This window comes from Schistocerca gregaria, chromosome 3 (genome assembly GCF_023897955.1).
Source record: "Schistocerca gregaria isolate iqSchGreg1 chromosome 3, iqSchGreg1.2, whole genome shotgun sequence".
Classification (NCBI taxonomy): domain Eukaryota; kingdom Metazoa; phylum Arthropoda; class Insecta; order Orthoptera; family Acrididae; genus Schistocerca; species Schistocerca gregaria.
In genome coordinates this window covers 370,231,274-370,252,928 of record NC_064922.1, presented here as the reverse complement: position 1 = coordinate 370,252,928, position 21,655 = coordinate 370,231,274, and the positions used below count along the sequence as shown (strand labels likewise).

General features: G+C 39.8%; 1 protein-coding gene across 1 annotated transcript in view; it reads right to left on the bottom strand.

The window, feature by feature from the left end:
- Nucleotides 1-21,271, bottom strand: part of LOC126354207 (proteasome activator complex subunit 3) — a 46,395-nt gene extending 25,124 nt beyond the window's left edge. The window contains exons 1-3 of the mRNA XM_050003665.1: nt 20,645-21,271; nt 20,321-20,353; nt 2,771-2,913 (exon numbers count right to left, since the gene is read on the bottom strand). Coding sequence (XP_049859622.1) covers nt 2,771-2,913; nt 20,321-20,353; nt 20,645-20,668 — 200 coding nt within the window. The 5' untranslated portion in view covers nt 20,669-21,271. The remainder of the gene's footprint in view (nt 1-2,770; nt 2,914-20,320; nt 20,354-20,644) is intronic.
- Nucleotides 21,272-21,655: the final 384 nt, after the last annotated feature.

The following is a 21,655-nucleotide window of genomic DNA, read 5'->3' as shown; positions in this document are numbered from 1 at the left end:
CACTGAAAGAAACAGACACTGGAGCTACCTTCACCTGTTCGGGGGAAACCTGTTTTGTCCACTGTCAGCAGGAGGCAAACACAAAAGGGTAGGGGGTCAATTAACCATCAGCAGTTAGGGAAATGGCAGCAAAGGGACAGGGAAGAATACCAGGTGAACTCACTTTATACACCTGGAGGTCTCATGCAACATGTTGATGAGGCTATTCTAGCAGCCATAAGGAAACAGGGTGCAATTAACTGCAGATTGTGGCACACATTGGAACATATGATACCTGTCACCTAAGCTCTGAGGTCATCCTTGGGTCATTTCAGTAACTGGCAGGAATTGTTGAGAAGACCAACCTTGTGCATGGAGTTTCAAAGTAGCTCACAATTTGCACCACTGTCCCAAAACTGATCACAGCCCTTTGTTTCTGAGTAGAGTGGAAGGAATGAATCAAAGACTACGAAGATTCTGTGGCAAGCTAGGCTGCAACTTCCAGGACTTGCATTGTAGGGTTGAGAGCTGTAGGGCCCTCTCAAGAGGTCGGGTATACATTACACATCAGAGTCTACCACAAACACAGCCGAGTGTGTGTGTGTGGGGTGTCCACAAGGGCTTTTTAGTTTAGGCGACTCTCCACCCAATCCAGGTAACGATACTTGTAGGAAACCCACAAGTATCAGTGTAATATCGAAAGAAATGCCTCCCAAAGGTGAGAGTATTAAAATCATAATGGTAACCTGCATACGCATTTGCAACAAAGTGCCAGGGTTTGAAGCACTCATGAAAAGCAGAGAAGCTCACATAATATTAGGTACAAAAATCTGGCTGGAACCTGAATTTGACAGCACTGAGATTTTTGAGGAAAATTTATTTGTATATTGAAAGGACAAGCAAATGGAAGATGGGGGTGGTACATCTGTCAGAACAGACAAAAAATTCAAATTCACTGAGACAGAAATTGAAGCTGCAAGTGCGATTGCTTGGGCAAGACTTAATATTCGGGGTGGACATAAAATGATAACTGGATCCTTCTATTGCCTCCTGATGTAACTGAAAACTACAGGGAAAATTGCACTTCACTTGTACGTAAGTTCCCCCAGCACAATGTAATCACTGGTGGAGACTTTAATCATCCAACAATTAATTGGGAAAATTATGGTTTTGTTAATGATGGGTGTGGTAAGACATTTGGTGAAACTTTACTAAATGCCTTTCCTGAAAACTAACTAGAACAGACAGATAGAAACCCCACACATGGTGGAAATACATTGAATCCAATGGCAACAAGTAGACCTGACCTCTTTGAGAATGTCCACACCAAAACTGGCATCAATGACCATAAAGCAGTTGTGGCAACAATGATTACCAATGTAAAAAGAAGAACTGAAAGAAGTAGAGAGATACATATGTTTGGTAAACTAGACAAAAAAAATCATTTGTGTCATATCTAATTGAGGAACTTGGGGTGATGAACATCTGTTTATCAATAGACTCCCAAGAAACCAGTTGTTTCAACAGGTAGTGTGCTGGGCCACTTGGGCTGCCAACAACTTGTCAAAGAAGAAACCTTCTTTCTATAACTGGTAAGATAGTGTCTAACTGGCGACTGTATTCATAAACACTATTGTGTGAGAAGAATAGTAGTGAATGTCTTCCACAGATTGTATCCATTGAATTCTCAGGAGATGCAAAGTATAAATTAATATTACTGCCAAAATAAGATTTCATAAAACAAAGAGCAGTATCACTGCTCTTGTCTGCAAGTAGAATTTCTATATTGATCTCCTTTATGCAATTCTTATGTTCTTCCTAGTTATGGCATGATAAATCACAGTTTATATCTACAGCATTATCACTGGGATGTTTCAAGGCACACTACTCAATTGCACTGTGAATACCTACGTGAGTGATGTGCTTAGAGGGGGTGCATAAGGCAGATACAAGTCTCCTACACGATATTCTCGTGGGTTTGATATTCACCCTGGCTACCCCCCTCAAAATACAGCAAGTCTTTATGAATTCAATGAAAGGAGTAAATTTTACAATCTACATACCTCACACAAAATAAAAAAATATTCTGTAAGGCTTGGTGGAAGAGGGAATGTTATCAGTCGAACACTTTTGCCTATATGCAAAATCTGGCTGTAGCAGCAACAGCTACACTTCCTGTACCATGCACGTCACATGCTCCTCATTACCATGTAGTACTGGTCATAGCCAATTCACTTTTCTGCACATTTTTTCCAGCTGGTTTCTGACATTCTGTCATGTAAAATAAACTCAGCACACAGAGAAACAAAGCAAACAACAAAACACATTACAACTTACGTCACCAACTACAAGCATTTTCTACAACTAATTTTGTCAACCAGCACAAGGCATCAGTGCAATATGAGAATCGTAAATAATACAAGAGGCATGACTACACTCAGGAGGTGAGACTACATTCATTCTCCAATCAGCTGTTTCCATGATAACTGTATTATAAAGAAATAACTCTGTATCACTTTGTTATTCTGAACCAACAATACAATATATCAGCATTGATATTTGCCATGAGTTGTAAGAATGACTCATTGTAAATAGATTTTTGACTACACTTCTGAAATATTCGTAGACTACTTACCATTTTATATGAGCTAACAGAAGACAGAAGATGTGTGCCTTGTCATTCATAATGCAGTTCACACCCATATCACACCAATGCCAAAGCATGTTGGATTTTCCTAGTGAGATGGTTTTTCAATAACAGAAAGACTTATTGTACAGAAAAAAGATATACCTGTTCAGAACAATTGGATCTGGGACTGGTATATTCAAAGACTGATGAACAGTGTTCAGTTCACGGGCGAATGGAGGTGTCTCCAAGAGTTCATTAAGTTCAACAATCTTCTGTGGAAAACCCTTCAATATCAGTTCTTCAGCCTGCAACAGAAAATTGGAGTATTACAAAAATCGAGTCAAGTAAATGACGAAGTCAAATCCAATGCATCACAAATTATGCAGACTCTGATATAACTGACAAATTATATAATTTTCTGGCCACTCCTCAAAACAACATCTTTTAAATTAATGGTTTGTACGATGTGATCCGTAACTAATGCTTCTGGGAAGTACTGAAAGACACGGAAAATTCCTGTGCAAACATCAACATGTATAATGAATAATTTAAAACATTTTTTTTGCTAAGAGTGTCATGTTAAGTTCTAGGAAGGAATTGAGCGATTTTTGAAAATGGTACTTGGGGTAGCCTATACTGGTCAACCTGCATACCAAAAGTAAGGTTGATTCAACTTATGCGTAAAATGCATATGAGGTATGACTACAAAATGCACAATAAGGAAACTTCATACTGTAAGAAGTCCGCTTGAAAGCTTTTTCACTACTGCACAAGTATTAATTCAATGGATCACACTTCATTTCGCAGATTATACTTAGCTACTCTGATTTAGTAGAATTGGAATCTCTAACGATAATCACTTGTTCTGCTTGAGGAAATACGGAAGCGTCTGATCCCGCCCGTCTGCTTTGACCCATGACGTCACAAATATGGAGGAAACGACCATAAACCACAATTCCAATATGGTGCATATAAAGTCGGTACGTACACATTATGAGGACGAAAATACATCGAAAAACAAACACAAACACTTTCCACAAAAAGTCTAGTAACACTAACGGGACAAGTGCGGAAAATGGGGTGTTTTGGGTGGAGGCAAATTAAATATAAGGAAATTTAGACACCCACCCCCATACAAAACCACACAAAACGACGAAAAAATCCGACATCACAAAACTCCCAAAATACCACTAAACACAACATCTGGAATCGAACACTTCCTTTGACCTATATAGCTCAACAGCAACTCCCGATACCATAAATTAGGATCAAACACTTCCCTTGGCCTGTATAGCACAAAAACATCTTCCGATACCAATAACAACATACACAGCCACACATTGGGATCGAACTCTTCCCTTGACCTGCGCACTGTTAATTTTATCCGTCATATCCATTCCTGAACAAAAACAACAACCAATTAATTTTACTAAAATTACCACAAGATCTACAGCGAACAACACTAAATCAACTTTCACACAAAATCATTAAATCACTGAAACGAATTCCACTACAAACACAGCCGACACACTAAGAATTATGGATAATGAGCAAAAGCAAACTGAGCCCATTACACCATACAAACGAAAACCCTGAACATACCACCAGAGAGCACAACAAACCACAACACAACGACATCTACAAACAAGCCACACTCACAAGCCAAACTCTGCGCCGTCATGACGTCACACAGGACAACACCCGTACATCATGGGTCAAAGCCGACGCATGGGATCTGACGCTTCTGTCGACCCCTGCTTGACAGCATTTATAAATAATATGGGCCGTGTGAATGAAAGCAGCAACCGACCATAAAATTACCATGTTCTCATATACTGTACTACCTGTAGGATCATATGTAATTCAGCATCAAGCACCGAGTATCTCTGACCAACAATCGGTGGAAGTGTCTCTGTGCAAATGGAGCGATAGAATAAACTGTCACCTATTAACACATTTCTGCACGCTTTTCTTCGTCATGACATATACCATCCAACCCATTGAAACTTTCATCATAGGAAAAAATACCTTTCTTCCAATGCCCCTGAAAATTCTGAACCTCCAATAATGGTTGGTAAGCACATTACAAAATTGAGATATATATCATTCCAGGTGGGAAAAATATATCTAAAAACAAAGATGATGTGACTTACCAAACAAAAGCACTGGCAGGTCGATAGACACACAAACACAAACATACACACAAAATTCAAGCTTTCGCAACCAATGGTTGCTTCTTCAGGAAAGAGGGAAGGAGAGGAAAGACGAAAGGATGTGGGTTTTACGGGAGAGGGTAAAGAGTCATTCCAATCCCGGGAGTGGAAAGACTTACTTTAAGGGGAAAAAAGGACACACACACACACACACACACACACACACACACACACACACACACACACACACACACACACACACACACACTTGTAAAGGCAAAGAGTTTGGGCAGAGATGTCAGTCGAGGCGGAAGTACAGAGGCAAAGAAGTTGTTGAAAGACAGGTGAGGTATGAGTGGCGGCAACTTGAAATTAGCGGAGACCGAGGCCTGGCGGATAATGAGAAGAGAGGATATACTGAAGGGCAAGTTCCCATCTCCGGAGTTCTGACAGGTTGGTGTTAGTGGGAAGTATCCAGATAACCCGGACAGTGTAACACTGTGCCAAGATGTGCTGGCCCTGCACCAAGGCATGTTTAGCCACAGGGTGATCCTCATTACCAACAAACACTGTCTGCCTGTGTCCATTCATGCGAATGGACAGTTTGTTGCTGGTCATTCCCACATAGAAAGCTTCACAGTGTAAACAGGTCAGTTGGTAAATCACGTGGGTGCTTTCACACGTGACTCTGCCTTTGATCGTGTACACCTTCTGGGTTACAGGACTGGAGTAGGTGGTCGTGGGAGTGTGCATGGAACAGGTTCTACACCGGGGGCAGTTACAAGGGTAGGAGCCAGAGGGTAGGGAAGGTGGTTTGCGGATTTCATAGGGATGAATTAAGAGGTTACGAAGGTTAGGTGGACGGCGGAAATACACTTTTGGTGGAGTGGGAAGGATTTCGTGAAGGATGGATCTCATTTGAGATTCAGGATTTGAGAAAGTCGTATCCATGCTGGAGAGCCACATTCAGAGTCTGATCCAGTCCCGGAAAGTATCCTGTCACAAGTGGGGCACTTTTGTGGTGGTTCTGTGGGAGGTTCTGGGTTTGAGGAGATGAGGAAGTGGCTCTGGTTATTTGCTTCTGTACCAGGTCGGGAGGGTAGTTGCGGGATGCGGAAGCTGTTTTCAGGTTGCTGGTGTAATGGTTGAGAGATTCCTGACTGGAGCACATTCGTTTGCCACGAAAACCTAGGCTGTAGGGAAAGGACCGTTTGATGTGGAATGGGTGGCAGCTGTCATTGTTGGTGGGTTTGATGTGGACGGACGAGTGAAGCTGGCCATTGGACAGATGGAGGTCAACATCAAGGAAAGTCGCATGGGATTTGGAGTAGTACCAGGTGAATCTGATGGAACCAAAGGAGCTGAGGTTGGAGAGGAAATTCTGGAGTTCTTCACTCTGAGTCCAGATCATGAAGATGTCATCAATAAATCTGTACCAAACTTTGGATTGGCAGGCCTGGGAAACCAAGAAGGCTTCCTCTAAGCGACCCATGAATAGGTTGGCGTACAAGGGGACCATCCTGGTACCCATAGCTATTCCCTTTAATTGTTGGTATGTCTGGCCTTCAAAAGTGAAGAAGTTGTGGGTCAGGATGAAGCTGACTAAGGTAATGAGGAAAGAGGGTTTAGGTAGGGTGGCAGGTGATCGGAATGAAAGGAAGTGCTCCATCGCAGTGAGGCCCTGGACGTGCGGAATATTTGTGTATAAGGAAGTGGCATCAATGGTTACAAGGATGGTTCGGGGGGCAAAATAATTTCAAGTTGCCGCCACTCATACCTCACCTGTCTTTCAACAACATCTTTGCCTGTGTACTTCCGCCTCGACTGACATCTCTGCCCAAACTCTGCCTTTACAAATATCTGCTTGTGTCTGTGTACGTGCGGATGGATGTGTGTGTGCGTGCGCGAGTGTATACCAGTCCTTCCCCCCCTCCCCCCCCCCCCCAAGGTAAGTCTTTCCGCTCCCGGGATTGGAATGACTCCTTACCCTCTCCCTTAAAACCCACATCCTTTCACCCTTTCACCTTTCCCACTCCTTCCCTCTTCCGTGAAGGAGCAACCGTTGGTTGCGAAAGCTTGACATTTGTGTGTGTGTTTGTGTATCTGTCGACCTGCCAGTGCTTTTGTTTAGTAAGTCACATCAACTTTATTTTTAGATATATTTTTCCCATGTGGAATGTTTGCCTCTATTTATAAGGTGGGAATTTAAGGAGACGGGACCTGAATAAACTGACTAAACCAGAGGTAGTACAGAGTTTCAGGGAGAGCATAAGGGAACAATTGACAGGAATGGGGGAAAGAAATACAGTAAAAGAAGAATGGGTAGCTCTGAGGGATGAAGTAGTGAAGGCAGCAGAGGATCAAGTAGGTAAAAAGACGAGGGCTAGTAGAAATCCTTGGATAACAGAAGAAATATTGAATTTAATTGATGAAAGGAGAAAATATAAAAATGCAGTAAATGAAGTAGGCAAAAAGGAATACAAACGTCTCAAAAATGAGATCGACAGGAAGTGCAAAATGGCTAAGCAGGGATGGCTAGAGGACAAATGTAAGGATGTAGAGGCTTATCTCACTATGGGTGAGACAGATACTGACTACAGGAAAATTAAAGAGACCTTTGGAGAAAGGAGAACCACTTGTACGAATATCAAGAGCTCAGATGGAAACCCAGTTATAAGCAAAGAAGGGAAAGCAGAAAGGTGGAAGGAGTATATAGAGGGTCTATACAAGGGCGATGTACTTGAGGACAATATTATGGAAATGGAAGAGGATGTAGATGAAGATGAAATGGGAGATACGATACTGCGTGAAGAGTTTGACAGAGCACTGAAAGACCTCAGTCGAAACAAGGCCCCGGGAGTAGACAACATTCCATTAGAACTACTGACGGACTTGGGAGAGCCAGTCCTGACAAAACTCTACCATCTGGTGTGCAAGACGTATGAGACAGGTGAAATACCCTCAGACTTCAAGAACAATATAATATTTCCAATCCCAAAGAAAGCCGGTGTTGAGAGATGTGAAAATTACCGAACTTCAGTTTAATAAGTCACAGCTGCAAAATACTAACGCGAATTCTTTACAGACGAATGGAAAAACCGGTAGAAGCCGACCTCGGTGAAGATCAGTTTGGATTCCGCAGAAATGCTGGAACACGTGAGGCAATACTGGCCCCACGACTTATCTTAGAAAATAGATTAAAGAAAGGCAAACCTACATTTCTAGCATTTGTAGACTTGGAGAAAGCTTTTGACAATGTTGACTGGAATATTCTCTTTCAAATTCTAAAGGTGGCAGGGGTAAAATACAGGGCGTGAAAGGCTATTTACAATTTGTACAGAGTTATAAGAGTCAAGGGGCATGAAAGGGAAGCAGTGGTTGGGAAGGGAGTGAGACAGGGTTGTAACATGTCCCCGATGTTGTTCAATCTGTAGCAAGCAGTAAAGGAAACAAAAGAAAAATTTGGAGTCCATGGAGAAGAAATAAAAACTTTGAGGTTCACCGATGACATTGTAATTCTGTGAGACAACAAAGGACTTGGAAGAGCTGTTGAATGGAATGGACAGTGTCTTGACAGGAGGATATAAGATGAACATCAACAAAAGCAAAACGAGGATAATGGAATGTAGTCGAATTAAGTCAGGTGATGCTGAGGGCATTAGATTAGGAGATGAGACACAAAGTAGTAAAGGAGTTTTGCTATTTGGGGATCAAAATAACTGATGATGGTCGAAGTAGAGAGGATATAAAACGTAGACTGGCAGTGGCAAGGAAAGCGTTTCTGAAGAAGAGAAATTTGTTAAGATCGAGTATAGATTTAAGTGCCAGGAAGACATTTATGAAAGTATATGTAGGGAGTGTAGCAATGTATGGAAGTGAAACATGGACGATAACTAGTTTGGACAAGAAGAGAATAGAAGCTTTCGAAATGTGGTGCTTCAGAAGAATGCTGAAGATAAGGTGGATAGATCACTTAACTAATGAGGAGGTATTCTATAGTATTGGGGAAAAGGGCAGTTTTTGGCACAACTTGACAAGCAGAAGGGATCGGTTGGTAGGACATGTTCTGAGGCATCAAGGGATCACAATTAGCATTGGATGGCAGCGTGGAAGGTAAAAATCGTATAGGGAGACCAAGAGATGAATACACTAAGCAGATTCAGAAAGATGTAGGTTGCAGTAAGTACTGGGAGATGAAGAAGCTTGCACAGGATAGAGTAGCATGGAGAGCTGCATCAAACCAGTCTCAGGACTGAAGACAACAACAATATAAAGATTCCATGACTTACCAAACGGGAAAGCGCTAGTAGATAGGCACAAAAAAACACAAAATTTTAAGCTTTCGCAACCAATGGTTGCTTCGTCAGGAAAGAGGGAAGGAAAAGGAAAGATGAAAGGATGTGGGTTTTAAGGGAGAGGGTAAGGAGTCATTCCAATCCCAGGAGCGGTAAGACATCGTAACCTCTTGGTTCATCCCTATGAAATCCCCAAACTGCCTTCCCTACCCTCTGGCTCCTACCCTTGTAACTGCCCCCGGTGTAGAACCTGTTCCATGCACCCTCCCACCACCACCTACTCCAGTCCTATAACCCAGAAGGTGTACACGATCAAAGGCAGAGTCACGTGTGAAAGCACCCACGTGATTTACCAACTGACCTGTTTACACTGTGAAGCTTTCTATGTGGGAATGACCAGCAACAAACTGTCCATTCGCATGAATGGACACAGGCAGACAGTGTTTGTTGGTAATGAGGATCACCCTGTAGCTAAACATGCCTTGGTGCACGGCCAGCACATCTTGGCACAGTGTTACACTGTCCGGGTTATCTGGATACTTCCCACTAACACCAACCTGTCAGAACTCCGGAGATGGGAACTTGCCCTTCAGTATATCCTCTCTTCTCATTATCCGCCAGGCCTCAGTCTCCGCTAATTTCAAATTGCCGCCACTCATACCTCACCTGTCTTTCAACATCTTTGCCTGTTTACTTCCGCCTCAACTGACATCTCTGCCCAAATTCTTTGTCTTTAAATATGCCTGCTTGCTCCAAGACTTACCAAGCGGGAAAGCGCCGGTAGATAGGCACAATGGATAAAACACACAAACAGAATTTCGAGCTTTCGCAACCGGTGGCTGCTTCGTTAGGAAAGAAGGAAGGAAAAGGAAAGATGAAAGGATGTGGGTTTTAAGGGAGAGGGTAAGGAGTCATTCCAATCCCGGGAGCAGAAGGCTTACCTTAGGGGGAAAAAAATGGATAGGAATATACACATGCACGCACACATATCCATCCATACGTGTGTGTGTGTGTGTGTGTGTGTGTGTGTGTGTGTGTGTGTGTGTGTGTGTGAGGGCGCGCGCGCGTATATACCTATCCTTTTTTCCCCTATTTTCCCCCTAAGGTAAGTCTGTCCGCTCCCGGGATTGGAATGACTCCTTACCCTCTCCCTTAAAACCCACATCCTTTCATCTTTCCTTTTCCTTCCCTCTTTCCTGAAGAAGCAGCCGCCGGTTGCGAAGCTCGAAATTCTGTTTGTGTGTTTTATTCATTGTGCCTATCTACCGGCGCTTTCCCGCTCGGTAAGTCTTGGTATCTTTGTTTTAATATATTTTACCCGTGTGGAAGTTTCTTGACTTCATAAGGTTACAGAGAAACATTACATCAACTACATTCAAATACACATCTACGTCATTACTCTGCAGTTTTCACCTATGTGCTTGGCATAGTGTTCAATGAACCATTTTCAGACTGTATCTCGACTGTTCCACTCTAACATCACACAGGAAAAACAAACACCTAAATCTTAATGAGTGAGGTCTGATTTATTTTATTGTAATGGTCAATCCTGCCTATGTAGGTGGGAGTCGGCAAATTATATTGTGAAAAATTTTGCTGTGACATAAAATGTCCATTTTAATGATTGCCACCCAAAGCTCACTAATCGTGTGTTTCACTTTGTCCCCTATTTCACAATAATACAAAGTGAGATGTCCTCTTCTGAACTTTATTGTGTCTTCTCACCATCAATCTTTTCTAGTATGGATCCCACACCATATAGCAACAGCTCATAGGAGGATGGAAAGTAAAGTGTTAGCAGTCTCATTTAAGATTTGTTGCATCTTCTAAGCGTTCTGTCAATAAAACAGTTTTTGGTTCGCTTTCCACACATTTTCTATGTAATGGATCCAATTTAAGTCATCCACAACTGTAATTTCTAGATTTTCAGCTGAATCAACAACTTTTAAATTTGTGTTATTTATCATGCACCCAAAATTTAACAATTGTCTTACTACTTTTGACGAAGACCTAAGACACTTTATTTTGTTTAAATGTTCAATTGCCACTTTTCAGATCATGCAAATTTCTCGTCTAAACCACAATGCAATTTGTTTTGATCTTTTTATGACTTTATTAAATGGTAAAAAGACAGCAGCATCTGCAAACAATCTAAAAAGGCTACTCAAGTTGTCGCAGAGGGATCACAGAAGCCTGATTAAATGGTGAGGTGTATTATAACCCACTCCTGTATGTAAGATGGCCTGATATTCAGTACAAGAGCTAATCTTAGAATTCCAAGGAAGTGCTTTCAAAGAAGATCGCATAATTAATATTACTGTCATCCCTCTACATAGATGTCAGCCTGGATGCAAATTTAGACAGATATCTGTCTGTAGTAATAATTACTTGGCGCATAAAAGCCTGCACCAATGCATATATCCCCAATAACAATCTCTGGTTAATTTTGAAAGAGTGTCAATGTTAAAATTTTTGTCTATTTGCATTATACTAAATTAGTAATTATTGTTGCTTTGTGTCATTTATCACTCATTTGGAGTGGAGCACCACTACAAAGGCTTGAATGCCCAATATCCCTGAGGTGATAGATGCTTGCTGAAATCTTCATGGGCTCAAGATGGCAACATGGCTTTTTGCCTGTTTTCTGTACAGACACATGTGTGTCATGTTTTCATCACATCAGCACATGCTTTACATCTGAGTCACTCCTATATTGTTTGCAGTGACAAATCACTTGTGCAATAGTCGAAAGCTGCTAGAAAGTGAAACGAAGCTAATCTAAGACATTTCACCAGCAGGAAACTTTGCTTCATGGTTTAACTCCTGTTTTTTTGTCTCACACAGCATAAATAGTGTCGTGTATCACATCAATGAATCTAACAACATTTCACTTAAATATATTTACATGACTACTATGAAACAATTACATTCAGAACTGTAGAACACAATCATCATTTAACATCATGTTGAATTAACTGTTGTTGCTAAGCTATTGTTTAAATAACATTTAACAGAATCCCAGATTTGTTTACAACTTGTAAAATGACTGCATTTGACTTCCCAATACAGCAATAACATCCCACACAAAATTTCATAAAATTGTTTTCTGGTGTCACTACAAAAAGTTAGGGAACATATCAAGAATATGACAACTGTGTTGTTTAAACTGTAGTCATGACTGGCCCCTACATTCTTATCCAATGGAAAGTAAATTACAAAATCAGACTTCATAAGACGAAAATTCGGACCAGTTGCAACAGTGTTGTATGAGCTCCACTGTAGCCAATGAATTAGTGTGGCCAACAAAATTTTAATATTCACAAATGAAGATAAACGAATTGTGGATACAGATGCAAGTAATGTCTAACAGATAAAAGCTATACAGACAAACCACAGCCTATATACCACACTGAGAACTTAGTGGCATATTTTCTCTCAGCATGCTCAAATAGAAGGCTGGCTCCATATGTATTGCAGCAATGACCTTGCAAGCAATTTCTTCAAGGCTGAGGCAAACGATGCTAGTTTTAGCATCCTTGCCCTCTATGGAGAGCAAAATATGAACCACCATACAGCCAAACCAATCATTCGTTCTACTTTACTGGCAGTAATTTCTTCCTAGTTTGTATGGGGCCCAAGATATGCCTACCTCAACTCCATTCATGTCTCCACTCCAACCAATAATATCAACTGCCTCTGTTTCTCAATCTTGTGTATGCTTATAAAATGAGTCAACACCTGTTTTATTCTATTTTCCCTGGACAACACCTAGTAAGTCACCTGTCTGAAGGATATAATGGCCACCATCAGTTTCTCCTTATTTGTATTGTGTAATACTTAGTCACACTGAAGATGGCTGTTGCAGAGGCCCCAGTAATTTAATAGTTTTAGTTTTTTGTAAATACACTGCCTAATATCCAAAAAGACTTAATTCAAATTGATAATGACTATGGAAGCCTAAAAACTTACACACAGCAAGTACATTTATAGTATGAATTTTCTAATGTAACAGAGGAGATAAAGTGCATCTTTAGAATTATATTTCTCTGATGATTACTGGGAAAAAAATGAACTGCTGAGGACAGCCAAGTCTCTTGCAGCATGGAACACCCACTCGTAGAGAGCTAATGTAGGTTAATTTCACACACAGAAATCTGCTGACAAACAAATGCTGTGATTCAAAATAAAATATTCTTCACATAAGGAGCTGCTAGGAAGTAAAATGAACTGTACCACAGGATTTCTAGTACATGTCTCCTTAGCTCCCACATCTGCTAGAATTCCCACAGATCCTGGTATCTAAGACATTGACATCTGCTTTCCCAGTTTTATTAGCACGGGAAAGGTTTCTAAAGGTTTCTTGGATGTTGTGGATATGTCTGTGTGGCACATATTTAAGTTGTGTAGCTGAAGGGTACTTAGGGAGTATGAATGTCACTTAAGTCTGCTCCACTGCCCTGAATATCACCTAGCTCTTTAGTTTGCAAATTCATTCAGTAAATGTATCTTGAGAAGACCTGGAGGGAAAACCACACAGCAGCTGCTTACAACTATATCTGAAAGATGATATATACTTGCAGCACTAATTCAAAATTTCATAGAATTACTTATAAAAAATACTGCCAATACTGCTAACTCTCCTGAACTTAAGTACATCTACACTAATTTTGGACCTATTCAATAACAGTGGTGGCAATGGGCTACAGACTATGGTTAGGGGTCGCATTAGGCCCACACCCAGTGCCACTAGGTTACACTTAACACAAGATTGCTCACAGGCAACTGATGAAAATCTATTCCGTGACAAGAAAAGCAATGGTTTGGCATGTTATTGATTTTTTTTCCTCTGTTCCCATGAAAGATTTTATTTTATATTTTTGCTGTTTGACTCAAGCTCTTTGGGTCATCATATATATCCACAATGTTAATGTCATGTAAATTATGTGGCTTCCTTCTGAAGAAAGTACCTTAGTGCTATAGAAAACTGGTTAAGGTTTTTACATTAAACTTAAGCAACCGGTTGGCTGTAAATTCTATATAATGAAAATTTATTTACAATCGCTGCTGTGAGCCATGTTGAAAACAGTGAAATTTTTCTTCCATATCCAAGATATTCACTACAATATTTCTATAGTGCAGAACACATTGGCTGCTATCAAATATCGGAGAGCAACCTAATTCATTATGTACTACCTCACCACAATAAAATGCCGCTACTGTGAACTCACAACATAAAAATTGTCAGTGACAGAGAGAAAATGAAATTTGCACAGCTGTTCTCCACACATGTGCAGTATCATTTCCAGAACTATAGGGGTGGATTATCATAGCAGAACATTATCTGCACAAGTTTTTAATTTGGGCAAAGGTTTCACATGCACGTAACTTGGCACTTGGAACTGCCATAGTTGGGGCATAATATTTTCCTACACGGACAGCAAACAGCAGATACTTAAGTGAATTTCCCATGTCTAATGTAGCCATTGGCAACCTGGTACGAATGTCAGTAAACCCAGCCCCAAAACAGAGGATGCCACAGAAAGCAAAATATTTCGTTAAGTCTACTAAAAGTGTTTCACTGGTGAAGACTACTGCAGTTCCTCCTTCGAACTCTCATGTAACAGCCAAAATGACATATTGAGATAAGTGGTTATGGAATAGAAAACTAGCTAATATCACTCAACATGGTAAAACTGAGTGGACCTGACAGTGTACTAAGGTGATTTTTTATAGAGTATTTCTCTTATTCTTTTATTATAGGCTGATGATTTTATTAAGTATGCTACAAAAAGGGTTGGGTCATTCCTGCTTCCAATAAGGACAAGGGCTGCAAGATGTACATAACTGTAGTTCGATAATGCTGACATCAAAGTGCTGTAAAGTAATGAAACATTTTATGTTTGCAAACTATGATCTACTTGGACACTGAAAGCCCTGCCTGCACGAATCAATATACATACCACAAACCGCCATCTTGTTAAACTCTGGTCACAGTGTTTATCCATGAGATCCAAAAGAAAGCAGATACCAGTCCCAAGATTTATGCAGTGTTCCTTGACTTCTGATTGGCATTCAAAATGGTTCTAATGGTCACACTGTGAACTAAATGTGAGTTTAAAAAACGTTAGACCAACTTCGTGATTGGATTAATAACTTCCCAGCAGACTGAACACGACACACTGTTCTTAAAGGAAAAAAGCATCCAATGTGGAAGCAACTTCGGATGCATCCCAAAGATGTAAGGTTTCTTAATATATATTATATATATATTAAATGTCCTTGTAAAGAAAGAAAGAATAGTGCTTCACATTCTATCAATGATAAAATCATTACAGAAAAAGCAGAATTTATATTGGACACAGATGAAGGAAATGCACCATGTACTTCTCAAACATGAGTTTTGAGTGAATGATAATCTGTTGCACAGGCTATCACTGGTTAGATTCAAACGGTCAACCAATGACAGCTAGTGCAGTTATCATAAAATTTGTTTTGGCTGAGAACCCCCTTAATGTTACAGATACATGATTGCTGAATACTTAAATGTCTCTCAGAAATCCACTAGCCATGAGGCTACATACAAAGACTGTGGATTTTACGCCCGGTCCTTCATATTTTTAAACTGAATTAAGATGCTTCATTTACCATGTAATACGTTATCTTCAAGTCAGTTGGTATTGCTCAAAGCTTCATTTCTGGAACCTCAGTGAATATCCAACGGAATGATTAATACATATAGTTTTCATGCCCATCATGGCAATTATGATCAATCATCTGGTTTGTATCCTAGACAGATCAGCAAACTATTATGATTCCTTAACTGACATAATTAGTTTTATGATGTTACAGTTGTATACATTCTCCACAATGGCTATCATAATTTCCTCTTCATATCTACAGAAATGATATGTCGTTTGGGGCTAAAGTGCACTTCATGTGTCAGTAGCTCTTGTTGACACTGGTTGAAGCCAACAGGGCAATAGTATACAGCAGCCAATGACGATTGCTGAATCTAACGATTTCTTTCTGCAGAAAATTAGAATTAATAATATTTGTTTTCGATAAGCAGAGCACTCATAACTCTTAGAGATATGATTGTTAGGTTTCTTATGGTTGCTTACTGCTTTTTGTGTTTGGAAAAAATTAGATGTGCTGGCAGACAACCCAGCCACAAAGCCCGAGGTCTATATGTATTTCGGAATGCATGAATTTAGTAGTGAGTTGATGAAGCCAAAAAACCTGAGTGATTATAATGTGTTTGGCAAGGGGTACACTTCTTTGTTCCATATACTTTTAAAATTATCAGACAATTTTGCCTCATTGCTGTGTTGATTGTAGTATATGCCACAGTTAAATAGAAATGTGATGATATGTCGTCTGCAATGACGTGTAAGAGTAGCAACAGTGAGGATCCCAATACTTTTATAGTGTTCTTTGTTCCCACAGTAAGAAGTATTAAATCATTTCAAGCATTGTCAAGTTCAGAGGGTAGCCACTGAAGGAACAGATAAAAGAAAACATTACTGTGTAGCCACAACTCTATTTAATAATGAGTTTACTTGCAATTGCAGTCACGTACTAGTAATAAGAAAGAGTAAAATATGAACCTATGCGATGTTGTTGTTTAACCTGATCCATAACAACACATTGAAAGTTTGCAGCAATGATAGATTTTTGTTGCCATTAAGTTAGATATAGCAGCAGTACCATTAGGTGTAAGTTATTTAGTGGAAGCTGTGAGTTAATTGTTCACACAATACAAATATGTTGAAGGAGGTGAGGTTTTTGGGCTGCACATAATATACTGAACGAACGAACGCATGAATGAAAACATTCCCTTTTGAATCTGATGTATGCCCATAAGAGGAGATTGCGAATGTGGTGATTAATGCCATGCAGCAGTCCTAAGGCCCATATGTTAAACTCAACAGAGCAGTAGTCCATTGGACCACTGGAGACACACTTATAAACACTAGACATTTTCATCACAACACACATGAAGCTAACTGACAGAACAGTTTATATAAGGAAGCACAGAGTCATTTGCCCATCATTCCATTTGTGAATGTAACAGAAAAGTAAGTGTTACAAGATATCCTCCACTAAGCGATGTATGATAGCTTGTAGAGTATGTAAGTAGATGCAATTCTGCAACAGAAACCTAAAGTGAAACTGAGCCAAGCACAGCTATGACCACAGTTTGTAGTAGTTTAGGACAACTAAGTCGGTCAGCAAAATATCACAGACAAAGCAGAATCGTTTGTACAAAAATCTGAAGCATATGATCGGTCAACCTGCCAGAATTCCAAGTAATCACCTTTAGCAGCATGGACTGCCGTAAAACATGCGCTAAAACAGCTAGTAAGGTTCTGGAAGGTACAGACAGTGATTTGGAGCAATGCAAACTCCAGCATTGTGTCCAGCTGCACTAGGTAGGTTTTAAATCTAAAGAGTTTGGTGGCCAGTACAGTAAACTTACCCTAGTGTTCTTCGAACCATGTAAACAAACTGCAAGCTGCACGAAATGTTGCACTGCCCTGCTGATAGATGGTACCAGCTGAGCAAAACGATCTGCATGTAAGGGTGGACATGGACCCCATGGATATACACACACTCAATTGTTGATCGATTGGCTTTCCAGAATGAGGTCACCAACAGAATGCCACAAAAGCATTCCCCAGGCCAATGAGTCCTCCTCTGGCCTGAACCCTTCCAATGATTGTCACAGGGTGTTATGGATGTTTCATCTTTACAGGCCAATGGCCATCAGTCTGATGGAATATATAACATGACTAATCTGGAAAGGCCACTGCCATCACTCAGTTGATATCCAATTGTAGTACTGGCGAGCAAATTAAAACCTTTGTTCCCAATCGACACCAGTCTGCATGGATGCATGTACCAGGTGTCTGATGCAGAGGCCCTTAAGCAACATACACTGGGTGGTGCTTGAGAAGACATCGCTGGTGGCCCCCAGGTGCATTGCAGCAGTCAGTTTTCAACAGTTTCACATTAATTCACCCATATACATCTCCACAGGCGTTGTTCACCTCTGTCATGTATGGCGCACCACAGCTGCCTCTGAGCCAGTTTTGGGTAGCATCACTGTCATAAATGGTGTGCTTTAGTCATGATGGTAGACTAACAGGTTACAAACTTAGCTGTTTTGGAAATGCCCTCATCCTTGGGCCAAAAGCCAACGATCACGACCTTTTTGAAATCAGATAAACTGCTCTGTTTCTGCATTACAACAATGATTGCACTGTTGTCCACATCCATAGACATGCTTTATACATACCCTCCACTGCAGCGCTGCCATCTGTGAATGGTTATTATACACTGATGTCAAACATAGGCAGTGGTCACAATTTGACTGGCACTGTGTATCTTGTAGGTGGTGGCTTTGATCACATGGTTTACCAGACCAACAAAGTATTGTAGATAGTGAACACACAGTGCATCTGACAGTTACATTTACACCCATGATTACAATCTCTACTTGCCCATTGTGATCATGTACTATCAAGCTTTTAAAAGGTTTGAAGGCATTACTAGCAAGTACACTACTGTGCCAAAAAGCTCTTATTCTGGAAGAGGCCATTTAATTGTCATATTTTATTTTGCCAATGTTTGTGTTGTTATTGGTGTCAATCACTGGTTGTTTCAGAAGACAGGTATCTGCCTTGTTAATAACTCCATAGATCTACCCCCCCCCCCAAATAATAATAATAACAAAAAACTATTATTCATGGTTCTCACCAAACACCCAGAAGCAAGCTCCAGACGACTAAATAAAACTGACAGGTTGCCAACCTACAGCTGGAGTAGAATAACAAACTGACTGACTTATTCATTTATAAGGGCAGGTAGCAGGTCAACAACCAAAGAATGAGCACTGTCATACCTGCTCTTGTGAGTGTTTCTTCAGGTGCCAGTTTGCGAAGTCATTCAGAGATAACACTTATGGCTGTTGTGCACCACACTTAATTTGCATAAAAGAGTATCTGATTGGACAAAGGAATGGTTATTATATTAGTACAAATGGAACACAACTGCCCATGTAACGGTGAAACATTTTGATGTAATCAATGCGGAACAAACTGCTGCAATGTGTGCATACACTGTTGCACTATCTACACTCTAATTACTGGATCCAAACCTCATCATATGGCGCCAAATATTTGTATTGTGTGAACAATTAACTCACAGCTTCCACTAAATAACTTACACCTAATGGTACTGCTTAATGGCAACAAAAATCTATCATTGCTGCAAACTTTCAATGTGTTGTTATGGATCAGGTTAAACAACATCACATAGGTTCATATTTTACTCTTTCTTGTTATTAGTAGTACATTCTGTAATTGCAAGTAAATTCATTATTAAACAGAGTTGTGGCTAAACAGTAATGTTTTCTTTTATCTGTTCCTTCAATGGCTACCCTCTGAACTTCACAATGCCTGAAATGATTTAATACTTCTTACAGTGGGAACAAAGAACGCTATAAAAGTATTGGGATCCTCACTGTTGCTACTCTTATGCTTCACTGCAGACCACATATCACATTTCTATTTAACTGCGGCATATACTACAATCAACACAGCAATGAGGCAAAATTGTCTGATAATTTTGAAAGTATATGGAACAAAGAAGTGTATCCCTTGCCAAACACATTATAATCACTCAAATTTCTACAATTGTGATAATTTCTGAAATTTAAGAATGACTAATGCAACTTTCCAACAATACTTTGATACAAGTAAGTAAATTTACACTGGAAATGTTATTCCATACAAGCAATAATTCATTAATTGGAAAAACCTTAATGGAAGAAAATGACGCAAACTCGAGTAAACCAACAGACAAGGAAACTTCTGAAATGTCATCAATGGAAACAACTCTGGTGCAGTTTCCAAAGTGCATTGGAGTTTTCAATACCCAGGTTTGAAATACCAACCACACATCACAGAAGAGTACAAAAAACGGAGAAGTCAAATGTCTGCACTTAAGACACCAATGTAAAGCTCACCGTCACCTGCCGTATGAGCGCTTCTCGAAAACAAATTATTTGGCCGAAAAGCGCTTCTCGAAAATAAATTATTTGGCCGAGTTTAATAACTAAATTTATTTGACTGGACAATAGAACTTGCGAAGAATTTTGTGCCACTATAAATTACACAGAGAAATAAAATAACAATACCTAATTGTCATTATGTACTCAAGTTATTTTTGGTATGAGTTATAGCCACGGTGTTGACATTTACCTTTGACTTCAGGGAATCTTTGTACTCTTGAACCTGAAACAATAAAAACACACAATTACATTTCCACAAATGTTTTTTTTCTCAAAGGACGTCGTTCCGTATTCTTAAGTCATTCCCCGACGATGAGTAGGAACGTGACAAATTTGTTGTGTAAATCATACCACACTTGATTTCAAGTTTTTAAAGTAAATTCAATATTACTATGTTGAACAGAACAACAGCACGTAAAACGCGACATATATAAACAGCAAAATTGATACATTACAATGATTATTAATTATTTAAGGTAGATCACTCATCCAAATAAACGTATTTAGCCCTCACCTTCTTGGTTGCAACATCTGCCATCGTACGCTTTTGTGTTTACACACCACACACAGCACTACACAAAGCAAACTTGAGACGAGAAATTACACTCGCGGTCGTTTTCCTTGGAAACGTGCGTGTTCTAACAGGAAGTTAAGTTCGCAGTCTGCACATGTGCAAAAACCGAATTATTTGAAGCGTGTTTCAGTAAGTACAAGTAATCTCCATTCCGTCGGTATGAAAACAAGCGAAAAGTTTTGCGGACGGTATTATACACTGACAATTTTGACAAGTCACACTACTACAAAAAATGACAAGAATAACAATATCCCAGATTCTTTAGTATATTGGCAACGTTAAGTCAACTTTTTACGAGCGGTTAGAAGAGAACCGACCAATGACTATAAGGAACACTGCACTGCCAAAGTTCTTCATACAACAACACAAAACGTGGCGGAGCATATAAAATTCTAGGGACAAGAGAAAAAGATCCAGCATTAAGTAATATGAAAATTTGTTTTATCGTGGTAGTAAAAGACAAACTGTTTTGATCTGAGGAAATTTATGCTGCGCTCTACCAAATATGTATTGGTCTCGTACTATTCCAGTAACACTACTAGTTTTGTCTTTGTGAAAGTCGAATACGGTTACTAGTTGGCATCCTCCGTCCTGGTAACAGAGAGATGACATAGACCAGTTATTATTAACGGAAAGAGCCTCAGTTGAATAATGTATTAATAATTAAATACTAATAAAAAATCTATTCTACCTTTAACTTCGCCAAAGCCCCAAGTCCACATGTTAACCTTCTTATTTACATTTCGTGTCAAAAGAAAAATTAAGAAATAGGGCTAAATCCATTGTTTGTGAAGGCTGAAAGTAAGAACATTAGTTATCGATGGAGGGAAGCAGTTATATCCTACAACCATACCCAGTTGTAGCCTAGACAGTGACAGAACATAATAACTACAAACTAAACTATTCTAATTGTTTTTGTTATAGAGTACGAACTATACGTCCCTTAAAACT